The sequence below is a fragment of the Ovis aries genome, chromosome 24 (assembly GCF_016772045.2).
Source record: "Ovis aries strain OAR_USU_Benz2616 breed Rambouillet chromosome 24, ARS-UI_Ramb_v3.0, whole genome shotgun sequence".
NCBI classification, from domain to species: domain Eukaryota; kingdom Metazoa; phylum Chordata; class Mammalia; order Artiodactyla; family Bovidae; genus Ovis; species Ovis aries.
This window is the reverse complement of record NC_056077.1, coordinates 36,243,434-36,263,494: the sequence shown is the minus strand read 5'-3', so window position 1 is coordinate 36,263,494 and position 20,061 is coordinate 36,243,434. Positions and strand designations below refer to the sequence as shown.

At 58.2% G+C, this 20,061-nt stretch overlaps 2 protein-coding genes and 1 non-coding gene across 3 annotated transcripts in view; 2 read left to right on the top strand and 1 right to left on the bottom strand.

Annotated features, from left to right (window-relative positions):
* ZAN (zonadhesin) overlaps nt 1–2,955 on the top strand; it is a 37,721-nt gene extending 34,766 nt beyond the window's left edge. The window contains exon 45 of the mRNA XM_060405837.1: nt 75–2,955. Within this exon, the coding sequence (XP_060261820.1) occupies nt 75–162 (88 nt within the window). The 3' untranslated portion in view covers nt 163–2,955. The remainder of the gene's footprint in view (nt 1–74) is intronic.
* EPHB4 (EPH receptor B4) lies at nt 2,629–19,227 on the bottom strand. The gene is made up of 17 exons (XM_027961108.3): nt 18,711–19,227; nt 16,118–16,188; nt 15,613–15,900; nt 14,497–14,893; nt 13,065–13,220; nt 12,548–12,880; nt 12,097–12,221; nt 11,220–11,385; nt 10,155–10,257; nt 9,876–9,940; nt 9,650–9,763; nt 9,286–9,533; nt 6,304–6,519; nt 5,874–6,023; nt 5,255–5,448; nt 4,891–5,046; nt 2,629–3,699 (listed from the first exon to the last, which is right to left on the bottom strand). Exons 1-17 carry the CDS (start codon nt 18,760–18,762, stop codon nt 3,570–3,572), a joined length of 2,964 nt encoding a protein of 987 aa, XP_027816909.1. The 5' UTR covers nt 18,763–19,227; the 3' UTR covers nt 2,629–3,569.
* On the top strand, nt 8,702–8,774 carry TRNAG-UCC (transfer RNA glycine (anticodon UCC)). Its single transcript has one exon. It is a non-coding gene; the product is annotated as a tRNA-Gly (tRNA).
* Nucleotides 19,228–20,061: the final 834 nt, after the last annotated feature.

Sequence of the window (20,061 nt, the reverse complement as noted above, 5' to 3'; positions counted from 1 at the left end):
GGGCAGAGGAGGGCCGGCTGAGGGGAGCAGACACGGGGCGTGGGCGCTGACCTTCATCACTGGTGTGTTTCTAGGGAGAAAACACAGAGCCAGACCAGAGGCAAGCCACCGGGTGCAGGTGAGCCCCAGCCCCACGGCCCACAGCTTTGGCGCCTGGCCTGAGGCTCCCTCTTATCCATGTTTTCTCTCAGATTTTAGTCCAGAGCAAGCCCTCAGAGTCGCTCAGTTCTGAGTTGTCCACAGAAGAAAGAGAGATAAAATTATTTATTTTTGAGATGTGACTTTCCACATGATTCTGGTGGAGGAAGGGTCTGTGAGGTGGACCTTGGTGGGGAGAGACAGAAGGGAGACGCGGGGCCGGGGACCTAAGGCTGGATGCTCCAGAAAGTGTCCACAGGGAGGGGAACCGAGGTCTGAGGAGGTAAGGGGCTGTCTGTCCTTTAGACAAAGTCCCATGCGGGGCTTCAGGGATACAGAAGAAAAGAGGGCACCCCAGGAATCCTAGTTGTTGTAGGTCTTGGCCTCTGCGCTTCCCACTTGGTAAGTGAAAGGTGATCCTGAGGTTTTCTGTTTCTAATGATGAGACTGAAGCTCTGGGCAGAGGCTCAGGATGGGAAATGTGGCTTTTTCCAAAGGGTCAACTGGCCTGTGACCCAAAGGGCCTTGAGGTTGCTATGGTAACTGAGGGTGGGGGCTGGGGCCTGGCTTGGGAGGAGCTTGGAGCTCCATCCTACTAGGAGTGACCGGCTCACCTCAGCCAAGGGCCAAAGCGCAGACATGCCCGCCCTGAGCCCCACGCCTTGTGCCTCCTACCAGGCAGGTCCTGGGGGAGGGGGCTGGGACGTCCTGCGCGGGCTCTAAGAAAAAAAGGAAGGCTGCCCACTGGGCTCAGATGTGAAATACCAAGGAGAAGGAGACACCAAAGCAGGCAAGACCCTGGGTTCTAGAAAGGAATCCTTACTCTGTTTGTCCTCCAAATGAGCCCAGGGGCCACCTTTATGTGGCTGACCCAAGGAAGTGAGACCCAAGTTGGTTGGAGAAAGGGCTCCAAGAAGGAAGGGGTGCCCCCGGCCAGGTCACTCTGCCTCTTAGCTGGAGGGAGCAGCTTGCACTCTGGAGCTGGGCTGGCTGTGTTTAACCTGAGCATCACAGGACTCCCAGCTGGATGCCTGGCACCACCCCTTGTCCCCTGCACTGACCTCCCTTTTCCTGCTCTTTGACCCTTTGACTCTCTGTTCTTCATCTGTGTCCGGCTCCCCTGACCTCTGACCCACCTAAGGTCTCCTTATCTAGCCTGGATGTCTGGTTGGCAGGGGTAGGAGGTGGCCTGGACCAGCATCCTCCCTAAGTCCTGGGCAGGACAGAGTCCCGCCCATCCTGTTAGAGGTACAAACAGGAGCCATGTCATCAAGGAAGGCGACAGAGGATTACAGAGCATTAGAGATTCCCAAAGGCAGTAGTAGAGGCAGGAAACTGGGGACAGCACCACTCCTGGAGGCTTCCTGGGCTGGGAGGGGCAGAAGCTGGGATTTGGGGTCCTGTACCAACCCCGGCGAAGCTTCCCTGGTGGCTCAGACGGTAAAGAATATGCCTGCAATGTGGGAGACCAAGGTTCAATCCCTGAGTTGGGAAGATGCCCTAGAGAAGGGCATGGCAACCCACTCTAGTATTCTTCCCTGGAAAATTCCATGGACAGAGGGATCTGGTGGGCTACAGTCCATGGGGTAGCAAAGAGTTGGACATGATTGAACAGCTCACACACCAACCCCAGCACAACAGGGGGCAACTGAGATGCAAAAATGGCAAGGCTACACCAGCTTGACAAAGTGGACTGGGTCCAGGCCTGTCCCTGCAGGTGTCCCCTGGGGTGGGCAGGCTGGGAAACTGAAGATGGTGAGAAAGACATCAGGGAATTGACCTCAGCCTCATCTTCCTGCTCAGGAGGGAGAAGATGGGGGAAGATATTCAGGTGGTTTCCCCTCCCTTCCCAAGAGGCTGGGAGAACCTGCCTGGGCAGCACCTTGAAAGGGGGAATTGTCCTCCAGACCCAGCCCAGCGTGTGTGTCTGTTTGTGTACATACACGTGGGGGGTCCGTGTCGTCCACATCAGCCCCTGCTCCTCCCCCACAACCAAATGCAGACACTGCCCCCACTGCCTCTAAACCAACCCCAGCTGTCAACATCTGGCCCACATCTGTCTCCCTCATCTGGCGGGGCCTCCACCCCAACAGATCCCTCTCCCCACATCAGGGGGCTGTAGGACCAGGGTCCCGAGCTCTAGGCCTCCCCTGTCTCATAGAGCCCCTCAGCCAGGGCTCGGACACCAGGGCGGGTTGGGGGGGGAAGGAGGGCAGCCCCACCCCGGAGGTGCCCCAGGCTCTTGGCAGAGCCATCTGGAGCCGTTAGAAGCAGCTGCCAATGACTCATCTCCAGTGCCCCCACCCCACCACCTCAAACACACCCTGGGGCTGGGAACCAAGCACCCAGCCCCCACCCCCACCACAGCCCTATCTCCAGACCTCCGGCCCCTCAGTCAGCCTGGCTCAAAGGCCCCTCCATACTAGAGCCCCCCTCTACAGAAGTCTATTCCATCACCCCCCTCCCACTCCTAATCACCCCCAGAGTGAAGACACTTCCCATTTTCTTTTATTTATACAAAACAATCATTTTAAATATAATTTAAGAACCCCTCCAAGCACCGGTGTCTGTCTGTTTTCCAGCACTTCCCCCCACCGCTGGCAACCCCCCATGGACACAGCTTGGGGGTACTTGGGGGGCAGGGAAATGTCGGAGGGTTGTGGCGTGACCAAGGCACTGTTCTGGAAACAAGACACAACGGCGGGTCCCTGTTTCCACTTGGGCTGAAGAGGCAATAATGACACAGGTCCCCTCTAACACAAAAAGTTATGACAAGGACTGTAGAAAACAAAACAAAAACCAGGGGGAAGAAAAGGGGGGAAAAATAAGACCAAAAACAAAAAATTAAAACTCAAAAACCTTCAATATGAAGGCAGCAGATGGGGGAGGGGTATTTACAAGGGAAAACTGAGTTCGGCAGAGACAGCAGCAAGGTTGGGACATCCAAGTCCAGTGATTCTGTCACTGGGCCATGACGCCCCTTCTCGCCTCCCGAGCTCGCAGGCTAGTCCCCCCTTCTCTTTGGTCTGCAGGGCCACGGCCCTTCAAGGTGAGGAGGGGCCCAATTGGGGATCCAAGGGAAGCGGTGGAGATCTTGCCCAACTAGCCCTGGGATGTTGGCAGACTCTGGGGGCTCCTTTTCCTCCGGTCACACCCAATCCTGAGGGAAGGGCTCCTGCACCCTCGGTTTGGGGTCCCCCCAACCCCGGGGGGACAGTGATGATTCCACACTGCAGAATCCCCAAATCCTCTCTCTCCAAACTGCCAGCTCCCCGCCCCCATGGGTTCAAAGTGCAATCCAGTCAGTGGGGCGTGGGGATGGAAGCCTCTTGGGTTCCCCCCCGCCCCGACTCTGCCCAGGAAGAAAGGGATCCCCGGGCGCTGGAGTCCCTGCCGCTCCAGAGCTACGGAGCCAGGCGTGCAGATGCAGTTCAGTACTGGGGGGCCGGTGCTACCGACCCGCCTGAGGCTCCAGGCTTGGCCTGGGATTTCATGTGCTGGACACTGGCCAGGATTTTCTTCTGGTGTCCTGCCAGAGTGACTCCGATTCGGAGCAGGTCCCTGGGGAAGAATGAACAGCTAGGTGAGACCACTAAGCTCCCAGGTCATCTCTCCTTCAAAACCCCGTCCCTGCCTCGGGCGTGCCAGCCAATCAGAATGGCCAGCGGGGAAGCGGGTAGACGTCAACAGTTGTCAGGCAGTTTCGGGGGTGGGGGCCAATTAAGCGCCCACCACAGTTCTATGCAGCCACAGTAGGGGGCGAGGCTAGGTACCGGCAGGGATAGAGAAACAAGGGGTGGGGGGCCCGCGCCCTGGATGTTGAAACTAGAAGGAAAGGCAGAGAATCAGGGAAGAAGAGGAATGAAAGGGAGAGAAAAGCCCATAAAATGAAGTTGGCAAAAGAATGCTTCAGAGGACAAAGTAAGTCAAAAGAAAAAGTCTTCCGGACAAAGAAATCAAAAGGAAAAATCAGAAGGACAAAGATAGAGAGGAGGAGGAGGAGCTGGGTGGGTGGAGAAAGGAATGGGCGAGAGAGAGGACACAAACAGACTGCTCCCAGCCCCCGTGAGAAGTGGAAGACAAGAACCCATGTCAGTGAACCCGTGTCAAGGGAAGGCTCAAGCCAGTCAGGCAGGAGGGGCCCAGACCTGCTGGGACAAGACTGGCTTCCCAAGGAAAGGGCCTCTTGGACCCTCTGTGTCTGGATTTCTAGTCCTTCTGTTTCTGTGATTCCAACCCAGGGTGAGACGAGTCCTTGGGAGAGGAATGGAAAGGTGGAAAGAAGGACCAGGGAGAGGCCAACTAGGGGAAAGCAGTATTTGGAAGGCACTGGAATTGTAAAACCATTTAACATTAAAGCTGGAAAGGATTTCCAAAACCCAGGCCAACCTTCTCCTTTTATGGGTGGGAAAACATCCAGAGTTGACACGTTGTTAATGTGAGAGCAGGGTCTGGAATGTAGATAGATGCACAAAGATAGATACAGATTTCGAGGCAGGAGCGAGATGGCCCAAGGCCGAGGTGGTGCAAGGGAGTGCGGCGGGCACAGCTGACCTCGAAGATTCCCGTGCTCTCAGCCCCTGCAGCTGTTACTGTTTCTGGGGGGAGAGGCTCTAGAATGGGCACCAGAAGTTGACCTCAAAGGCCCCTGCTGAAACTGCGAGCCTGACTCTGGTCACCCAGATTCCACCCCTCCTGGTTGCTTGGCCCTCACCACCGGCCCCCCGGTCCCCAGCTCCCACCATGACTTACTCAGTGGAGATCTGGCTGACCAGCTCAAAGGAGCCAAACCCAGCAGCTGCAAAGCTTTCTTCGTATCTTCCCATTTTGATGGCTCGAAGCCACTCCCCCACGGAGCCAAAAGCTGAGTAGTGAGGCTGCCGCTGATCCAGAAGGGGGTGCGAGGCCCTGGGGGGCAAGGATGCGGAGGATACCCTGAGCACCAGCATGTGTCAGGGTGAGGACGCAGACCCCAGGCCTGGAGAGGTGGAAGGGCACATCCCACATACCACCGAAAGGACTGATACTTCTGGGGTGGTGGGGGTGAGGGGGGCAGAAGCGAGGTTCTCAGGGTGGCAGAGTGCAGGAAAGAGGGCCCGTTCTCTGGGGTCCTCACCCGCCATTCTCCCGGGCCACGATTTTGAGGCTGGCAGGGTTCCGGATCATCTTGTCGAGGGCGCTGACCACCTGGGGGAAACGGGGCCGCGCGTTCCGGTCTTTCTGCCAACAGTCCAGCATGAGCTGATGCAGGGAGGTGGGGCAGTCTGGGGGCGGGGGCAACCGGTAGTCCTGTTCAATGGCGTTGATCACCTGGAATGATGGGTGGAAGAAGCACTGGGTAAGGGCGTCAAGGGGAAAAGGAAGCTGCCAAAGGACCCCAGTGAAGTGGCGACTTAACAGACGCCAGGATGGGTGCTGCAGGCCCCCAGAAGGGCTAACCTAGGGCTGGCCCTCCCAGCCAGGGCCCAGGCTGGCTGTGGCCCAATGTCCCAGAAGCTCTTGAGCTATGATCCAGACATCTCCCAAGCCTGCCCTCCATCTCTGCCTCCGTCTGTGACCAGATGAGCTGTTATCAAACTCGAGACACAGATCACCTCCTCACCATGACACTCTCCCCACCTCAAGGACCCAACAGTGATGAGCTCTCTCAGAAGGCATCCCCTGCCACCCCGCCGCCCCACAGCCCAAGAGACAAGACATTTCAGGGCAGGTTGGTGGGACCACGAGATACTCACATCCTGATTGCTCATATCCCAGTATGGCCGCTCTCCAAATGACATGACCTCCCACATGACAATCCCGTAGCTCCAGGCATCACTGGCAGAGGTGAACTTCCGGAAGGCAATGGCCTCGGGGGCTGTCCAGCGGATGGGAATCTTTCCTCCCTAAAGACGGAGGACAAGGTGAGCTGAGGGACTCCCAGCACTTGGGCGTTCTGCGTCTCCCCCAGCTCAGGCCGCCTTTCTTTCGGTGCCCTAAATGGCCTGTACTTTTCCCAGACTCTTGGCAGCCAGTTCCTTAAGCTGGCCCCCCAGTCCCCACGTCCGCCACAATGTAGGTCTGCTCCTACATCCTGGCCTGGACCAGAGCTGTCAGTCCCTCCGTCTCCCGCCTTTCCAACCCGGCCCTAAGAACCCAGATCACATGGTCATCCCCCAGCCTCACCAGAGAGCTCGTGTAGGTGGGGTCGGAGGAGTTCTCCTCCAGGAATCGGGAGAGGCCAAAGTCTGAGACCTTGCAGACGAGGTTGCTGTTGACCAGGATGTTGCGGGCGGCCAGGTCTCGGTGGACGTAGCTCATCTCGGCGAGGTAGCGCATGCCCGAGGCGATGCCCCGCAGCATGCCCACGAGCTGGATCACGGTGAACTGGCCGTCATTCAGCTGGAGATGGACACGGTGGGGGTCGCAGTTAGGACGCCCCTCTTTCCCCGACATTCTAAACCATATCTACGGGACTGCCCAGGTGCTCCAGTGGCTGAGACTCTGCACTCCCAATACAGAGGGCCTGGGTTACAATCCCTGGTCGGTGAACTAAGATCCTATAAGCCACAGCTAGGGGTTCGCGTGCTGCAACTGAAGATTCTGAAAACTGCAACCAAGATCAAAGATCCTGCCTGCCACTACTAAGCCCCGGCACAGCCGAGGAGCCGGGAACCTACTGCATAGCACAGGGAACTCTGCTCAACGCTCTGTGCCAGCCTGGATGGGAGGGCGGTTTGGGGAGAATGGGTACGTGTGTATGTGTGGCTGAGTCCCTTCGCTGTTCACCTGAAACCATCACAGCACTGTTAATCAGCTATACCCCAACACAAAATGTTTTGGTGTTAAAAAATAATAACAACGAAAATTTAAAAGAGATTATACTTTCTTCCATTTAACCTAGTACAGTGCATTCCATCCAGGAAATACCAGACAAATGGTTTGGATCTAACACGTTCTTTTTATTTGACGGCAACGGAGCGATGACGGTTCAGAGTGTGCTCTGAAGACACCTGTCTCCAGGTGAAGAGGTGTGCCTTGGCGCTGATACAGACACACTCTCGCTCAGCCCTCTTGGACCAACTGTATACAGGATTCAAGAGGACGGTGAGGAGTCGGGTGTGATCGGTAACCGCAGCACCAAAAACCAAGGTCTAAAGCCCGACCTTCACCTTCATAGAGTCTGCTCTCACCAGGTAAGCCCACCAGTCACGGATGGTTAACTAAGCTCATCCTCTGGGTTCAGCTAGCATGCAGGGGATTCTTGGCAGCCCTGCAGGGCCAGCAACGCTGAGTCCAGAAACTGAATTCTGAACCCATCCTCCAAGCCTGCACCTGCTTCACACCTTGCATCTCAGTTGGTGGCCTCACTTCCAGGCACTCAGGGTAGAGACCTAAGAGTCTCCACGATTCCTCTCTCTCCCTTGTTCACAGCCTACGATCCATCAACAAGTTCTGCCGGTTATGCCTCCAAAACACACCCCAAACCCAACTGCTTCTCCATACCCACTGCAGCCCCCACGGCCTGAGTGACTGCCAGTCTCCTCATCGGCAGGCTTCCCTGGTGGCTCAGCACTAAAGAATCCGCCTGCAATGCAGGAGACCCAGGTTTGATCCCTGGATTGGGAAGATCCCCTGGAAAAGGGATAGGCAACCCACTCCAGTATTCATGCCTGGAAAATTCCATGGAAAGAGGAGTCCGTCCTTCTCTGCCTCCTCATGCCAGAGGAAAATTCCATGGCAGGCTACAGTCCTTGGGGTTGCAAAGAGTCGTACACGACTGAACGACTATCACTCCTGCTGATATCCTCCCCAAAGCTTCCTCTTTTGGACTTCTAATCACACCCCCAGTTCTAAGGCCATGAGACCCAGCCACCAACTACGAGGTGACCCACCATTGCTCCTCTGCTGACCTGGGTCAGCTTCCCCAGCCTTTCTGCTTCTCGAACGCACCAGATCCCATATACTCTGGGGGGCTCTTCAGTCCCCAGTATGCTTTCCGCTGCCCCCATCTTCTCACGGCTGGCTTTCTCATCTACCCAGATGCCATCTCTTCTAGGACAGACCCCCTTCCCTCTCCTGCAACCAGACAATGGAACAAACTCCCGCATCCACAAGACACTGCCCCAGCGTCTGCCGCAGCATCCGTCGTGATGGGAGCCGGGCAGCCTGTGCTTCCTAATGCAGTACCGTGGGAAGTACACCGCAGCGCCTGATGGAGGCTGGCCGCAGATGTAGAATTCTGAACTTATCACGTTAGATACAGCTTCCCTTATGGGAAACACAGAGAAACAAGCTAAATGACCCCACGAGGAAGAATCCAATCAATCTAGAAAAGACATTTGAATGGACAAGTGGCCCAGCCCTTCAGTGTATCAGAACGACAAAGGACTGTCTTGGGATGTAAAAGGACTCAAAACAATAACCACCAGTGCAATGCCTGATCCTGAACTGGATGCTGGGACATGTTGGGGACAACTGGAGAAATATGAGTATCACATAGGCATTAGGTGCTACCAGGGGGTTGTTGTCATTCTGTTAAATTCAACACTGTTTTGCTTTGTAGAAAAACCTTTTGGGGACTTCCCTGGTGGTCCAGTGGTTAAGACTCTGCACTTCCCCTGCAGGGGGCACAGGTTTGATCCCTGGTTAGGGAAGTGCCACAGGCCACATGGTGCAGCCAAAAAAAAAAAAAAAGCTTCCCCCCCCCAAAAAAAGATGCCTAGTAAAGTTTAAAAAAAAAAATTCATACAATTTTGTTCAAGTAGCAAAAATGAGCTCTTTCCTGTCATTTCTATGAGCCTGTATAATTTTTTTCACATCTGAAATTTTGTTTACTTTCTATAAAAGCTTGTTTGTACTTGTTAACTTTCAGTCTCCCGATTATACCAGCAGCTCTCCAAGAGCAGAGATGTTCAGGGCTCGAATTCCCGAGGCCCCGGACAGTGGCGGGTGCGTTAAGAAGATGCTCAGTAAATACTCGTCGCAAGGAGAGATGACAGCCCCTCCAGATCCTGAGGTTGGCTGGCCCCACAGGGAGACCAGTCCCAGGACTCAACCTTCCCTGGCGGAGGATGAAGGGTGGAGGGGCAGCCACACGGGGCCCACCGTCTGTCCTGGGGTGCTGGGGGAGGGCAGGGTGGACTGGGGTGCTGTGGGGGGGCTCACCCGCAGGAAGGAGTCCAGGGCACCGTTTTCCATGAACTCGGTGAGGATCATGACAGGCACGCTGTTGGTGACCACACCCTCCAGGCGGATGATATTGGGGTGCTCGAACTGGCCCATGATGGAGGCCTCGCTCAGGAACTCCCGCCGCTGCCGCTCCGTGTAGCCGCCCTTCAGGGTCTTGATGGCTACGCAGCTCTCCTTCTTCCCAGGCGCCTTGAGGCGCCCCCGGCACACCTCGCCAAACTCGCCTTCAGGAAGGACGCTTCGGGTCAGCTCTCCTCTCCCGGGGCTTCTGGCTGGCCCTGCGGTCCACCCCACCACCAACTCCACCCTCCTCCCTGGGACCCAGGCGTTTTCTGCTCACCTGCGCCAATCACCTCTTCAATCTTGACATAGGAGACATCGATCTCTTTTGCAAACTCCCTGACAGCCTCATTAGGGTCTTCGTAAGTGAAGGGGTCAATGTAGACTTTAGTACCTGGGGAAGCGCACAGGGCCCGTCAGCTAAGAAGTGACCCCCATCGCACTCAGATGCCCTGGGCTCACAGCTCTCGCCCCAGCCCCGAGTCCTTCAGGAAGGGCCTACCCACCGTGCCCGATGAGATACTGGCTGTGTTTGTCCGAGTACTCAGCTTCTCTCCCATTGCTCTGCTTCCTGGAGTGGATGGGACAGAAGAGGTAAACTGAGTCACATGTCCCAGAGGGAACTGAGTTCCAGAGGGAATGGACGGCAAGAGAGAGGCAGGAGTCAGAGGATTCCAAGCGAAAGCAGGTAGGTTCCTGTTCAGGGAGCCTCGACCTGGAGCAAGAGAGTGGGCAGCCAGCTCCCGGGGGCTTCCTCGGGGTCTCCAGGTGCCCAGGACGCTCACCTGAGGCAGAGAACCGCGATGACGATGACCACGAAGACCAGCACCACGCCCACGACCGCCGTGCCCGCGATCAGGGCCAGCTGCTCCCTCCAGCTCTCATTCTCTGGAGGAGAAGAATGGAGGTCAGGGAGGCCCTGAGGGCCCGTGCGCTCCACTCGAGGCCCTCAGGGCCGGGAAGAAGTTGCCCTGCCTAAGCGGGTTTGATTCTGTTCTGTCATAAATACTGGTGACCACAAAAAACTCCACTTGAATAGGAAGTACCTAAGGCTAAAAATGAAAAGGTGGAAATAACCTAAATGTCCATTAACAGATGAATGGATAAAGAAAAATGCGAAAGCCACTCAACGGAGTATTTTTCAGCTACGAGGAGGAATGGAGTCCCGATATAGTCTACAATACGGCTAAACCTAGAAAACATTATGCCCCGTGAAAGCAGCAGCAGCCAGTCACAAGACTGTATCGTATGACAACATGTGTGTGAAAGATTCAGAACGGGCAAATCTAGACACAAAAAAAGTAGATGAGTGTTTCCCGGGGGCTGAGAGGTAATGGAAGGGGGTAATATGTGTCTTTCTGAGGTGCTGAAATGTTCTAAAATTAATTACGGGGACGGTTGCACAACTCTGTGAATATGTTACAAGCCAATGAATTATACATTTTAAATGGGTGAGTCATAAGGTAGATGAATCATATCCCAATAGAACTGTAAAAAAAAATTAAAAGGTTTAGGACAAAAACCCTTGGGCCAGCATATAAAAACTACCAAGTGTCACCTCATTTAATCCTTGGAGCCCTGGGAGAGAGGCCTCCTATTTCCAAGTGTTGGATGAGAGAGCTGGGGCTCAGGGGTCAAGTTTTTGCTAAAGGTCACATAGCTGGAAAGCCGCTGAGCGGGCCTTCACACCCGGCTGTTGGATTTGGTTTCTATGTCCCATCACCAGGCCAGAATGCCTCGCAGTGCAAAGAGAAGCAGGAGGGAAGTGACTTTGGGGGTCCTGAGAGCCAAGGCCTCCTTGCCTGGTGGGGGACAGCCAACCCCAGGCACACCCTGCCCCCCAGACTCACCTTCCAGCTGGGTCTGGCTGTGGTGCTCCTGGCCAAAGGGCCCGTAGCCGGCCTCGGAGCGTGCTCGAACCTGGACCAGGTAGCTGGCTCCCCGCTTCAGTCCCCGCAGCTCTGCCCGGTTCTCCGATGTCTTCAGGAAGCGCACGCTGCTGGGGCCCTCAGCGCCCTGTTCCGGAGGAGAGGCGGGCTGGCCGTAAGCCAGGGCCCCCAGATTCCACGGCTCTTCCCACCTCCCCTGCCCTGGGCCTCCATCACTAGCATCTCCACCCTGCTGTGAGACAAGTGAGACCTTTGTGCTCAGTTATGTACGCACTGGGGCTTCCCTTGTGGCGCAGTTGGTAAAGAATCCGCCTGCAATGCAGGAAACCCGGGTTCGATCCCTGGGTTGGGAAGATCCCCTGGAGAAGGGAAAGGCTACCCATTCTGGCCTGGAAAATTCCATGGATGTATAGTACATGGGGTCACAGAGTCTGACACGACTGAGCGACTTTCACTATGTATGCACTGAGCCGCCTGTATTGCATGAATTACGTCACGTAGTCTCGGTAGCCATTCTGTGGGGTAGGTTCCATTATCTAAAGCATTTTTTTGGCGGGGGTGGGGGGGGGGGGGGCGGGGCGGGGAGGGGCCTATCCTGCTTGGCATGCAGGATCTTAGTTCCTCGACCAGGGAATTGTGGAGTCTTAACCACTGGACCACCAAGAAATTCTTTTCCTAAGCATTTTACAAGGAAGACATGAAGCTCACAGAGGCCAAGAGGTTGACACAAGATCATTCAGCTGGTATATGGCAGATGCCTGCAATTCAGGTGTCCCGGCCCCTGGAGCAGGTCCCACTGCTCATCGCAACCCCCCCCAGGGCGGGGCCTGGCTCTCACCTTCTCGTGGTACTTGACCTCATAGTCCAGCACTGCTCCGCTGGGTGCCCGGGGAACGGCCCATGCCAGGCTCAAGCTGCTAGGTGATGACCGAGTCACCCGGATGTCAGACACCGGGGGTGGCACTGCGAGAGACAGACGCGCTGGGGCCCTGGAGCGGGGCAGGTCTGGCCCTTAGCTTCCCCAGCTCTGCCTCTGCCGGCCACACTTGTCTGGGTCCTCCAGCTGTTTCGGGATTCCCTCCTGGCTCTCTCTACACTCTGGAGCCCGCCTTTGCATCTGTTTAACACTCCCTTTCTGCCTCCTGCCCCAAAGGCCTTGACCCAGTGTATTTCCTGGGAACTCCACTCCCCAGCTGCTGCCTTTTCCCTGCCTCAGGCCTTGAGACTGTCCACCCCCCTCGCTGGCCTCTCCCATCCAACCACAGGCTGCCCCCAGTCCCCAGTCTCACCCTCGCGGTCGGTGGTGACATTCACAGCCTCAAACGGGACCGGCCCACTGGCCAAGGAGGACACCCCATTCAAGGCGGTGACCTCGAAAGTATAGGTGACGTCAGGACGCAGCCCGCGAATCACCACCGAGGGCTCCACCAGGTCCCGGGGGCCGGGGTCGAAGGTCAGGTCTCCCCCACAGGGCGTGCAGGACCCACCGGGGCGGCACTCCCGGCAGCGGAGCGCGTAGGTGAGGTCTTCCCGGCCGCCTGACTCGAGGGGCGCGCTCCACTCCAAGCGCAGGGCGGAGCCGTTCAGGCGGGGAACCACGCTTCTCGGGGCGGACGGTGGGGCTGCGGGAGACCAGGGTGTCAGGCAGAGGCTGAGACAATGGCCGGGCATGGGCAGTGGGGACAGATGGGCAGCCACACTGACATCTTGTGTCGGCCGTGCACCAAGCCAGGGTCAAGAGGAGGAAGGCATGGGAGGACGGGTGCTGGGGTGAGGGGTTCGTCCCGGGGGTCGCTGGCCACTTACTGGTACAGGGCGCACTTCGGGGGTCTGTGCCGGCCCGGAAGTACCCGACGCGACACTGGCAGATGGCCGAGCCGATGGTGTTAGAGTGGCTGTTGGCTGGGCACGGCTGGCAGGACCCCTCCCCGGACAGGGGCTTGAAAGTGCCCTGAGCACAGGCTGAGAGACAGAGAGCGTCCATCAGAACTTGCATCAAAGACATTCAGCGGTGGGGTTGGGGGTAGAGATCCGGGCGGGGGGAAGATGACATTCAGCGGTTATTAAAGGTGCATGAGGGACTTCCCTGGTGGTCCTGTGATTAAGACTCTGAGCTCCCACTGCGGGGAGTGCAGGTTCGATCCCTGGTCAGGGAACGAGGGTCCCACATACTGCACAGTGTGGTGAAAAAAAAAAAAATCAAGTTGCATGAGGTGCAAAGAGGGGAGCAGGGAGTGAGGAGCTTAGAAACGTGGCCTGTAAGAGGAGAAGACTTTCCTCCAGATCAAGGGTCTGAACCCTGGTGTGCACCCCTCTTCACCCCATGGCAGCCTGGTGAAACTCAAGACCCTTGCTCAGAATAATGATTTTAAAGGTACACCATAAAATACACAGATTACCAATAAAACCACGGAAGTGAAAATACAATGATCAAAACAGGTGGAGAAGGGAATGGCAACCGATTCTGGCCTAGAGAATTCCATGGATAGAAGAGCCTGGTGGGCTATAGTCCATGGGGTCGCAGAGAGTCATATACAACTGAGTGACTAAGCGCACAGACATTAAGAATAAAGATACTTGAAAAAAAAATACAGGAAGAAAAGTTTACAACATGGCAAAGGGTGTGTTTCTCTATTAATGAGATACAGTGGCAGGACTGACAGCCAGCGGAATTCTGAAGTCACAGGGAAAACAACATTTTGCCCTTCTTGCAAATCATCTCCCTTGAGCTGTGAAAACCCCCAGCATTTGAACCGGGCCCAAATCTCAGGTCTTGCTCTGACCGCTGGGCTGTGACTGACACTCCGTGAAAGGAGTGACCAGTTTCAGGGAGAGATGAGTGAAAAGGAAAAGCCATCTTTTTTTTAATCATTCCATCAAAGTTCACAGATTCCCTCGTCCTATCTACAAAACCCAGGTTAAGAAACTCTGCTCTCGAGAACAAGGTGAGTGAGAATCCAGTTACAGTCAATTAGAGGAAACCGTAATGAACAGGACTAGAGTTCACGAAGCCTCTGAGTCCAACAAGGTTCCCTAGTCCAAGAGAGCCTGTTAGGTCCAGAAAGCAATTGCGTGGAGTCAGAAGCAAGAGCATGGAAGTGATGGAGAGCTCAGAACGGTGCTGGGGGCCCGGAAAACACACCCTCTAGGAACTGAGTGCCCAGGAGAGCAAAGAACGTTCAAACTGGAAATCTTGAGAAGTGGGTCCCCGATCAAGGTACCAGCCCCCTCCCCTCACCTCGGCACTTGGTGTTCCCCTCGGCGGCCTCGAACCCTGCATTGCAGCTGCAGCCCATGACCGGCTGCTCGGCCCACTGGCCATCTTCCCGGCAGTAGAGGCTGGGGCTGGGGCCGGGGGCGGGCACGGCGTCGGCCACGCAGCTGCCGGCCACGGGCACCACCAGCTCCCGAGGCACGGTCTCCGGGAAGTAGGTGAGGTTCACGGTCTGCTGGGCACACTTCTTGTAGAAGAGGTGCAGCGAGAGCAGGGCCATGCAGGCGCCCTGGTCCTGGAAGGCCAGGTAGAAGCCAGCCTTGGTGAGCGGGCCCAGGCGCAGTGTCTTGATGTTCACCTTCCCCGTGGCCTCGGCCCCTGGGCGCTTCCGGGTGAGGTGCTCAGCAGCCACTGTGTCCACCTGCCAGGGAGGGAAGAGACTCACTGCCACAGTCTTCCACTCCCCGAGGACCCCGCGGGACTGTCTTTTGCCCAGGCTCACCCTCTCTGTGACCCGCTCGGTCCCTGTTCCAGGACCTTCTCTCTACCTTTCCCAGTGTGCACTTTCTTGCAGGCCCCAACACTGTCCATTAACATTAGCCAAGTTCCTATGAAGAGTCCAGCCTCCCCTTGCTGCGCACGCACTCACCCTACACTTATCAACACCTGTTCTAGACCAGGCCCTGGACTCTGCGCCGAGGAAACAGAAAGGAAGGAAATGATGAAAAGTTAATAAGTTAATAGTGTAACGAGTGCGACGGCAGGCGGGACCCCAGAGCTGGAATCACAAGACAAGTAGGAGCTGGGTGGGAGAGGCAGAGAGAAGGCACTCCAGGGTTGAGGCATCAGCTGGGGCAAAGGCTGTGAAGGGGCGAGGTGGGAAGTCCTTGGTGACCGACCCATTGGTTAGCACTTCACACTTTCACTAACAAGGGCATGCATTCAGTCCCTGGCAGGGGAACTAAGATCCTACAAGATGTGCTGGCCCAGCCAAAAAAGAGGTAGGGGGGCGAGGTGTACTTGCCTGGTGGAGTAGACTGGCCGTTCCACCTAGCAGATCACCCGCTTCCCTCCTCAAGCCGGGGGCCTCCTGCTTTCCTCCCCCAGGCCAGCCCCCCTGACCCTGGGGCGCCTGGGTACCTTGATGTAGGGGTTCTCCATCCAGGCCGGCGTGTGGGCCGTGGCCGTGTCCGCGTCGCTCTCGAAGTAGAAGACGGTGAAGGTCTCCTTGCAGGAGCGGCCAGCCCTCGGCAGGGAGAGGCACTCCAGCATGGTGAAGCGCAGCGTGGCATACACGTGGACAGCCCCGCGGCGGGGCACCCAGCCGGTGCGCAGCCAGTGGGCCAGGCCCGGTGCCCGGTGTAAGTCACACACCTCGTAGGTCCGGACGCTGTGCTGCTCCTCATCCAGGCCGCTCAGCTCCTCCCACTGTGGGGAGAAGGGGGCTGCTGAGCCGCTGGGCGAGGGTTAGTTCCAGGGTCTTTGCTGTGAAGCCAGGAGGGAGGCTGGGGGACCCCTGGGGGGCGAGGGCTCAGACGACACCTGCCCTGGCTGCTGAGATGTGGGGGTGGGCGTACGGCGCGGGAAGCAGCTGCACAGTGGTCCCCCACCCCCATCCGTGTTCCTCCCGAGCCCCAGCTCTTACCTGTCCGTCCACCTGAGGGAACGTCACCCACTTCAGATCGGCAGTTTCCAATTTCGTGTTCAGTAGGGTCTCTGAGACAGACACACATACAGAGTCAGTCGGAGCTTGGGAGACACAAGGAAGACCTGGGAGCTGAGACAGACAGACAAGCCAAGGAGGGGAGCCTGCCCTGCCCTCTGCCCACCACCCTCACCAGCCCCCAGGTTTCAAGCCTCTTTTCTGAGTGCCAGCCCCGCCCCTAACAGCTGGCAGGCAGGGAGCTGAACCCCAGGACTCCCAGGGCCAGGCCTCTGTGAACTGCTGTGCCCCAGAGAAGGGAAGACACAGCTGCTGAAAGGGGAAAAAAGGGCAAACAGCTCAGAAGGGGCCAAAGTGACCCTGACTTGACGTGGGATAGGGGGACACCCCTCCCACCAGGGTCTCCCTCCGCCTCTGCAGTCCCTCGCCCAAATGCAAAGATGCCACCTCTGATCCTTCAGACCAAACACTCCAGCCCTGACCCCCATCCCCTCCCCATTGCCTAGCTGTCCTCGGAGGAGGCCGTCCTGGAGGCCAGGATGCTGGGGTTCCCTGCCCTCGGCCTCTGTCTGGGGAGGCCTCACGTCTGGATTTGGTTACGGGCAAGCAGAGGGGAGGGGATTTTAGGGGTGTGGGTGGGGGGGGTGAGCACACCTGGCTTGGCTCTGGCCTGGGGGAGGGGAGGGGTGGGGCTCTGGCGGAAGGGGGAGATTAGGAGAACTGCACCGGAGGAGGGGAGAGGGAGGGGAGGGGAATCCCCTGGGAGACGTGGGGGGTGGGGGGAAATGCTACAGGTCTGGCCGGGAGGAGCCTGCAGCACACCTGGGCCCAGGTCCCCCCTCCCAGGACTGCAGGAGAGACAGGAGAGCAGGTGGGTGAGGCGGCCTCCTCCCAGAGACCAGGTGATGTCCACTGAGGGCCAGGGGTCAGGTGGAGGCCCGGCCAGCCCGAGGAGAGGCCCGGGCCCCCATGGGTGGCAGGAGACAGCCCGGCACGCTGGGGACAGGATGCCCGGGTTCTGGGAAGCGGGTGGATAGAGGCAGCCGTCTCCACCCTCCATTGTTCCAGACTGGAGAGTGTTTTCCTGTCTCCAATTTACACGCTGTCTGTTTCAGGCCGTCCTGGGCGCTCCAAGCGGCTCCCGTTTCTCTCATCCTGTCGCGGTCCTGCCTGCCTCCCTCTCTTGCGGCCTCTCACCTCTCCCCCGCTCTCCGGCCACCTCTATCTCTCTGACTGTCACTCTGCTTTCTCTCTCCCATCTTTCACCTTCACTGGGGCACAGGGCCTTGGATAAAAGACTGAACGCCTGTCTCAGTCTGCTCACCTGTAAAATGGGGGGTAACAATACTTCCCACCACAGGGTTGTTGGGACCGTGAAAACTGAAAGCACGTAGCACCGGGCCTTGGGCTCGGCAAGCACTTAGGTAACGAATTCGAAGTTACTCCCTGTTCCCCTTGGCACCTTTCTCTCTCTCTCACCACACGTCATCCTGGCGGGTTTTCTCCCTGTTTCGCCTTCACCCTCTCCCTCTGGTTCTTTCTCCGACTTCCTGAGCCCAGCAGGTCTCCCTTCTCCCCCACACCCTGCCTTTGATCCCCAGTCCAGAGCAGCATTGCCCAGCCTGAAGGAGATGCGTTTCCAACCGCCTTTGATTCCTTCTTCTCAGCAGCCCCCCATGGCCCACTCCCCAGAGACCCCTTTGATTGCAGGCAGTGAAGGAGGGGAAGGAGGCAACTCATTGAAAGGAGATTAGGGCCATGGGAGGAGGGTTTATAGGGCTCTCGCTTCCCTGCTAGAGGTTGAGGGGAGGGCAGAGGCTCACGGATAAAGGAATATTTGCAGCGGTGCAGAAAAAGTAGAAATTTAAGACAGCCTATGAGACAGAAGTCAGGCTGAGTTCAGGGGACAAGACAAGAGGCAGGCTAGGGTTAGAGAAAAGGACTCTGGTGGGACTGGGGCAAGGGCTGGGGTCTACACTGCATTTAAAGGGCTGGGGTGCAGCCTGAGGAAGCCAGGGCGGGAGCCTCCCTGCTCCAGGGGCCGCGGATTGGGGAGAGACTGGGAGGTTTGGAGACGAGTGCAGAAGGTGGCCACCCCCGACTGCGGTGGGGGGGGGATTGTAGATCAAGGTGCGAACGCTCTGGAATGGGGGGCGGGCGGAATTTTATGGCCTAGCACAAAGTTCTGCCTGCCCTCTTGTTCCTCCAGAAATGTTTCCTCCTGTTTGGCGGAGGTGGGAAGAGGGACAGAAACTCTGGAGAGAGTTCTGCAGGTTGGAGTCGGGAGAAACGAAAGGCTGCCAAGGGCGTCTGGAGAAGCGAGTTTAAGAGTTCGGGGAGCCGGGACCGGGGCACGTCCCGGGACGGAGCTCGACTCCAAGTCTTTCCCAAACAAAAGAAAACTCCACTCCCCGCTGAGCCGCCTCCTCCCCGCCCCCCTCCCGCGCTAGCACTATTGGTCCGGAGCGTTCGGAGCTGGGGTGCCGGGTTAGGGGGAGACAGAGGTCGGCCCTTCCACTCCGAGGCCCCTCTTCGGGGGCCCCAGAAGGGCCGGGGTGCCCCCAAGAGAACTCACCTTCTAGGGCGGCTGCAAGCGAAGCCCAGCAGAGCAGAGCCCGGAGCTTCATGGCGCCGCCTCACTCTGGTTGGATCCGATCCGAGTTTGGGGGGCGCTAGCCCCCCCAGGTCTGGACCCCCGGGGGAGCGGGTGGATGCCGACTCCCCGCGCAGGACTCGCTCGGGGCCCTCAGCGCGGGCCCATCCGGGCGCGCCGGGCACCGGGTGGCGGCGCCCAGGTGTGGCCCCGCGTCCCCGCCGCGCGCGCAGACGAGAAGGCGGGGGGCGTCCTGGCAGCGGCCGCCCGGGCGGGCGCAGAGCTAGACGTGGCTGGAGTCGGGGTCCCTCCGGGGACTCGGGGTCCCGCCCCTGCCGCTCGCGGTCTCCCCCCCTCCCTGGAGTGGCGCTGCTCGTGCCGCCGGGCCGAGTGCGCTCCGCGCCGGCGGGGAGGGTGAGAGCCGAGCGGGGAGCGAAGCGGGAGGGAGGGAGACTGCGGCGCGGGCCAGGCGGGCTGGGGCTGGGCCGGGCTGGGGACTGGGCCGGGCGGCGCCTGGCCGGGAGGGAGGGGCGCGCGGGGGGCGGGGGGAGCTCCCCCACCCCCAGTCGTGGCTTGGCTTGGGGGCCGGGGCGCGCTGATTGGAGCGCGCGCTGCTGAATAATTCATGAGGGAAGCGGAGCGGGGCGCAGAGCGGAGGAGGTTGGGAAGTTGGGAGAAAGTTTGGAGAAGGGGGAGGGGCGGCGGGCGCGGAGCGGGGGACCGCCCGGACCTGCACCGAGGCCGTGCGCCCAGACCCGGACCGCGCGTGTCGGGGCCGGGGCCCAGGGATGCCCGCCCCCGCACCCCACCGCCACCGCCCCCGTCCCGGGCAGGCCTGAGCCTAGCAGACACCAGGGAGCAGGGAAACGCACCCAGCAGCTTGGAGGGCCGCTCACGCGAAGCCCTGTCGGATGCTTGCTGCGGACTTCGGATTCTTCTGGATTCGCCCACCACCCCCTAGTTGGCGCAGGGGACCGTGTTTGGAGGGAAATTTCTGAGGACGGAGGGGTGGCCCAGCGGGCCCCGAGGCAGCGATCTCAGCTTAGATAACCGTGGAGCGAACGTTCACACAGTCATTCAACAAACATTAAGTATTGGGGACCTACTGTGCGCCCAACCTATCGCTGAAAACGTGCGGAGGAACGAGTCATCTGGGTTGAGATGGGGAGCAAGCAAGGGTAAATAAAAGGTACTTGGATCCGAGAGAGGGAGGGCCAGATTCCTAAATCATGCTCCTCACTCAATCACCGTCGCGTTTAGGAGGGCTCCCGCGCCGCCCTCAGCCTTGACCCCTGGGACTCGGGCCGGGTCTGATGCTGTCTTTCCTGAAGCT